The sequence below is a fragment of the Frankliniella occidentalis genome, unplaced genomic scaffold (assembly GCF_000697945.3).
Source record: "Frankliniella occidentalis isolate FOCC.00 unplaced genomic scaffold, Focc_3.1 Scaffold2, whole genome shotgun sequence".
NCBI classification, from domain to species: Eukaryota; Metazoa; Arthropoda; class Insecta; order Thysanoptera; family Thripidae; genus Frankliniella; species Frankliniella occidentalis.
The window spans coordinates 4,359,346-4,365,816 of NW_026267132.1; the positions used below are offsets into that span (position 1 = coordinate 4,359,346).

General features: G+C 39.9%; 1 protein-coding gene across 6 annotated transcripts in view; it reads left to right on the forward strand.

Annotated features, from left to right (window-relative positions):
* The window catches only part of LOC113211637 (chondroadherin), a 116,890-nt gene extending 112,185 nt beyond the window's left edge, over window positions 1-4,705 (forward strand). For 5 of the 6 annotated variants that reach the window (XM_052263532.1, XM_052263524.1, XM_052263544.1 and 2 more), the window contains one exon: window positions 129-2,375. In XM_052263532.1, the coding sequence (XP_052119492.1) occupies window positions 129-412 (284 nt within the window). In that variant the 3' untranslated portion in view covers window positions 413-2,375. Of the gene's footprint in view, window positions 1-128; window positions 2,376-2,889; window positions 3,030-3,120 lie in introns of those variants that run through there. The other variant, XM_052263527.1, reaches the window with a different exon arrangement.
* Window positions 4,706-6,471: the final 1,766 nt, after the last annotated feature.

The following is a 6,471-nucleotide window of genomic DNA, read 5'->3' on the forward strand; positions in this document are numbered from 1 at the left end:
CCGCCCCTCTCTCTCCCTGTATCTCAGCGTTACAAACAAACGATTCTTTTAGAAAATTTTCCCTATTGACATTTAAATTGGCGGGGGGTGGTGATGGCCCGAATGGTTATACTGCCTTTGTGTTGCAGACAATCCCCTGATCTGCACCTGCGATTTGTCATGGTACCACACTTGGTACAGAAGAGCTGTTGGAATGGTTGATGAACCCGCCGCTCATAAACGGAAAACCATGTGCTACTTGAACAGCGAACATCGGGAATACAATCTGTTGGCCCTGCCGTTGGAAAAAATGCAATGTGTCAGGAAAAACTTGGGGCCAACTTCAGCAGCCTTACAGGTTTACGAGACGCGCGCTGTGAACACTGTTTTTGTGGTAATGATAATCACATGTGTTCTACTTGCGTTCTTCTAATGATATTCATGTTCTCTGGAAAAGATACTTCCAGTATGTTTGGCGTGGTTCGAATTATCCCAAACCATGGAAAATGTTGTCAATTTACCCAGTAGATTCGAGAAAAGTGCCATTTTGTGGGTAAAAATTTTACCTGCACCTAACAAGATTCGCTGTTAAATTGTATTTTCGACATAAAAATATTTGCGATGTACTTTAGTGCATTGGTACATCACACGTTGGATGATTGTTTTAAAAGCGTCGTTGATACTAGCACATCAACTGTGTGAGAACACGACAAAAAGTTGTTTTGATTAATTTGAGTGTTTTTCGGTTAAAGTTATACTTAATTATTAATTTTATGCTCGTGTGATAAAGACGTTACTTATTCAATTTAAGCACTTTTGCGGGTGCCGAGTTATTTAGGAGGACTTAATAAATGTCAGATCTTTCGTAAGAAGGACGTGTTACTTAAAGAAGAATGAGAGTTCCTCATTTCTTTTACTTTTAATTTTGTTGTAAAGAAAACTCGTACTGCTGAGAAAAGTTTTATATTTTTAGCAATGACTCTGAACATATCAGCCATGGGCTATGCGTTCCTTTTCAAAGACGATCTAAATTTTTTAAATCGACGATTTATAACAAGTAACACATTGATTTATGTGTCTTGTGCGCCTTTTTTAACGCAAGTGACCCTTAAAAATTGGCTAACTCTCTCTTGTTTGATGTATTGCAGTCATTTACACCCACGTTCGTTTGGTAAGAAAGAAGGGTGACAGGGTATGTAGCCGTGTTGTGTTGGTTGCCTACCCTTCAGAGGGTTCATACCCAGGCCCTTTACTTATCAAGAAAGGATGATGGCTAATCTCGTTTTTAAGGCCATTAGAACAAATGCCAGTTGTGGCGGCCCGTGCATTCTTTCCAATTATTTTAATTGAATGTTTTGATAAGAATAACGCATGTAAATTTGCCAGTCTTTATATTTAAACATGATATTACGTTTACTGCACTGTCTTCTACATATCTTAATGGTGGTTTTAAAATCTATGTACCTTATACGACATATCATATTTCCCTTGTATCCCTATGTAAGTTTCTTCGCAGAAATTGTACATGATCTTTATATATTGTGATATATTGTTGTGAAAGTGGAGTCAGTGTGTTCGTGCCTCAAATGTTATAGTAAACTTACATATCATTCTTGTTACATATCAATTTAATTTTAAATGTTCAATCGAACTTTCCTGCGGTGTTATATTTCTCATGTAGCGCAACGCCTTCTCCTTGTTGGAAATGCGCGTCTGGTTTTAGAGTAATTTGCCATACAGCTTTTAATAGACATAATTTTCATTAATTGTCGGTGTATTGTTTAGCGTGGTGTTTCGTAAGTACGTGTTCAAAAATGTTGAAGCATATATTTTACGTTGTAGATATTGCTCTGTGTTTTTTTAGAGTAGTTCCATTTGATGTTTAGCTAAGGCACCGTGACCAGTCCTTCGAGGGCGGCACAAGAACCATTCGATACATATCGGTTTTATTCGTGCATTGCCACACTTGCACCGGCACTTGCTCATCGTGCAATATTTTTTTACGATCTTTTTCCTCGTGTCAGGCCATCGTTTATAAGTGTCCTGGGGCAGTTGGCAATGCCGGAGAAAAACACCCACCTTGCAGCAGTTGGTTTCCTATCTTGTATCATACTACTAACCGCTGCAAGTTAATTTAGATTGTTTGAGTACATATCAATATTTTAAAAATCTATATATTGTACATTACTTATATAGTGAATCTACTCGTATTTTTAAAATCATGCGACATTCATTGATAACCATCTTTTTATCATTCCATCCCCCTCGTCATATTTTTTTGTGGTTCCCTAGAACATCGCCACGTGTAACGATATCACATTTGGATAAAATTGTGTTCATTTTAATGTGATTATCATTTCGGATAAATAAATTTAAATCATTCCATATAAGAAAAATCTTTTTCTCAAGTACGTTTCTTCTTGTCCCAGTTTTCAAACAGGTGTCGGCTAGAAACAATCCACACCCGCATCTGAAGAACTGTCGGAATGCAACTCTCTCCACTGTGTTACCAATTTCTTTAGGGGCTCACAAGCAGTAGGATTCGATGCCGAGCCTTGTGACTAGGGCCGTTTATCGCTGAGTAACTAGAAGCAGGAGCTCTCGGTATCCTTAATTATCTCTGTCCGCCTAATCGTTTGTAAATTTCTCGTTCTTTGCGCGTTTTTTTTTATTACCTGTAGATATGCTTGACAACCTCTATCGTGTCATACTAAAGACCATTGTAAGACATATTTATCAGCGACAAACTAGTAGGTGCTGCGAAGACTTTAGTTCCAGCATTCGGCCCTCTGAAAAATTTGAGTAAATTAAGTAGGCAAGTGCTGATTTGTTTTGAACGTCCGTCGGGGGAGCGTTGCGATGAAGTCTTTGCTTACATCGACGTAAGTGACCAAACTACCGCTGTTTCAGGCTCAAGCACCTGCCTATAGCGGCTTTTGAGAAATTCCACTACCTCGAGAGGATCTACGTGCAAAACAATCAGCTTATTACGCTGCCAGAAGAAGTTGTTGCGCCGTTCATGGAATCGCTTGTATTGATCGAAATGTCAGGTACGTTTACGGGAAAATACACTTACATAAGTTAAATAGTACATGGTCTCGACCGTTAGTTATATTAATTTTTCTTTCTTTGTATTTGCAGGCAACCCTTTAAAATGTGACTGTGATCTCGCCTGGTACACAGATTGGTACAAAAACAAGCGGCCACCCGGAGAGGATCCAAGAAACGTGATTTGCCATATGCAGTCAGAACATCGGGAATATTCCGTGCAGGAATTGCCCCTTGCGAAAATGGGATGCGGGGGGAAAATGTATCAGCAAACAAAGTCAAAAGCAACTGTGCTATTGCCGAACTTAACAATGAGCGTTAGCATTCTACTTCTTTTATACAGTACTGTGTTATCTTTTCTACTTGTTTGAATGTGCTTGTATGGCGAAGCGTTTGATGAACCATTCAAACGGATGTGAAATGTTAATTTGACGTTGACAGTCACCTTTCGCAATCCGAAGCCGTTCTCATGTGGCATGAAGACGTACCTGAACGATGTCTTAGTTCTTCTAAACAGTTGAACTCATATCCGATTAATTTTGATTACTGTTTTATAAATGTATGTCAACATGATAATATCATTATAAAAGACCATTGGTTGGAAAAAGGAGAGGCCTATCATGGGTAGTTAAAAGTGAAGTAATTGTTTTGAATCGGAGAAACGAAACAATTTTTACCGTACATATCATTATGTGCCTCACCTCCGGGCAGATAAAAGGCTTACCGTAGAGTTCTGTGTGTGTGTTGATGTTTAGCTATAAAGATGATTTTTGTGTGAGACGTAACTAATTCTTATTATGTAAAGTATATTCAAAACGTATTTATATAGGTGGCCTAAAACAACTTTCAATGTAAAAAAAAGCCAAAGTTTTTCACTCGTATTATATTGTAAGTATGTACTTGCGTGCGATTACAAAAGAATCAGAGAAAAACATCTTTTAATAGACGCAAGGAAGAATTGAGGCAGCCTAAATCGAAATCAACATTTTACATTGCATATCATTTGTTTAAGAATGCTCTAGTCTTTTCCGAAAAAGTATTTGTGAAGCCTGAAATTATTTCCCAATAGCACCCATTTGTAGAGCAAAATTTTCCATCATTTGATTCCGCTGCCAATTCAGCATTCCTAACACTATCTTTCTTTCAAAAGGGTTAGAGATAAGGTTTATAACTGATTGTCTCGTATTTTAAAAACTCCACTCATAGCTTAGATCGGCAATTAATTTCTTGTCTGCATTGCGTATTAAAATTTACTATTCTTAAATTACAACTTACTTGAATTTGATGACTTATAGCCATGCTTTAGTGCTGGTTGTAGGGAACTAAAATAGTACGGTACTCACAAGAAATATGCCTTACGCTTGATCTCCGTTGCACGTAAAGCTGAAATTTAATGAGGAGTTTTAGTTATTTGAGGAATATTAACTAAATGTTAATTGAAATGACGTGTAGTTTGTATCTTTTGATACTTACTTTGAATACCTTTTTCTGTTCTGTTTTGTAAGTAATTTATAATACTATAATGTGCATTAAACTAGCCGTAGAAAAGTGTGACTCGTTAAACAAACATATCAATTTTGTGATTACTCGCAGTGCAATACAGATTTGTAAATGCCACATGTGGAACTCAATGTTTTAAGAATCGGACAATAAACATGAATGGCACATGCACATTCAACTTTGCTGCCATTTAAAAAAAAATCCGTGTCCCACCCCACCACAAGGTACCACGTGTGTCTCAAAACCGGCATTTGGAAGTCTAAATGAGATTAATTCCATTTTCTGTTAGCACCCGTGTCACGTGTCGATCGATACTCATCTCGACATCGCTACCCCATGTGCTCAGTGAGCCAAGCGCACGCTGCCACTACTCCACGCGGCACAGAGACGCTCTGCTGACGCGTCTATATCCCGCCGGCCGCAGCGCCGCTACTTCGCGTCGAAGTATGGAGTAGAAGCAGTCGCTTCGCTATGGATAAAGTAGGATTGCGCTCGTTTTGAGTAATGCTTTCAACCAAAGCGCAATGCAACCACGAAAATCACGCTAATTACACGAAAAATGCACTGAAATCACGAACGCATTAACTGGGTTGTTCTGTTACCCTACTTGGGCTACTAAAAGTGGCACGGTGCCCGTATTCGCTCTCTTGCATTTTCATTAGGTCCAACTTTTGTAACACTGTAAATGGGTTAGTGTCATTTGACGCCGAAATATTGGCGTCTTATGACACCAAATTCTGGCGTCTTATGACGCCAAATTTTGGCGTCCTATGACGCGAAATCCTAAAAGACGCCAAATTTTGGCGTCATAAGACGCCAACCCATTTACAGTGAAGGTTTTGTAAGGTTAATTTCTCTTTACTTAAATAAAAATCAAAACGAACGAGTATGATACCTACAACGTCGAATTATATTTCTAGAAAGCAGGAATAGTAGGAGTGGCAGAGAACATGAGAAGCAATGTTCAAGACAAGTTGGGACAAGATAATTTAGGGAAGTCCAGGAAATCCGTAAAGCTCCGGTGGGTACAAAGACGTTGTAAACTCGCACTAAAAACCTTATCGGCGTGCAAACATTAGCAAGTCGTCTACCTAGTGATAGCTCAAATCGACCCTCTTTCTTTCTTTCTTTCTTTCTTTCTTTCTTTCTTTCTTTCTTTCTTTCTTTCTTTCTTTCTTTCTCAGATCCTAGTTTGCATGCGCCAACTGATTAGACGAAGATTCAACACGCCGAGGGTCAGATCAGAGCCACGTGAGAGCGACAAAAAAGGGCACCAAGAAAAAGACGAACAGCTACCCCGAGCCCTCTAAAGTACTAAGTGCCGTCTTCTCGCCCCCACGGGAGAAGCTGTGGGCTTGCTCTTCCACCGAAGCAATGCTCGGCACCTCGCACCGGAAGTGCGAGATATCGCCACACGGAGGCGCCTTCCCTGACATAATCTTGGTGACAGCAAGAATGATGACTATGTAAATGAAAGGGAGCAGTGACGTGGGCGGAGAAACAAGAAGCAGCGAAAAAACGTCGCTAGAAGGGAGAGCGCGGAAAGGGAGAAGAAGAAAAAAAGTCTTGGAGGGGTCCTGTTTCTTTTGTCTCTTCCACTATAGGGTGAACAGTCGAGGACAAGTGCCAGGCGGTAAGGTAAGAGGGCGGCTAGGAGTGTATTTACCGGCATCAGTCTTTATTCTTTTCGCGGAAATAAGTCAAATCGTCAAATCAAAGGATAAGAGTTCTTGCAGCACCCTATGTAGTCTGTGGGGAATTTGGTCCAAGGAGATGGAGCGTGCAGCGGCGTCCTGGTCACGACCGTCAAGGAGGGTAGGCCGACTGAGAGAGGAGGCAACTGCTGATGGAGAGATATGAGGTCAGCTTCCGATATGGCATAAAAAAATAGAAAAAAAAGGGAAGTGATAGCTGTTGCTGGCCGTTACAATTTCCTTATCTGTG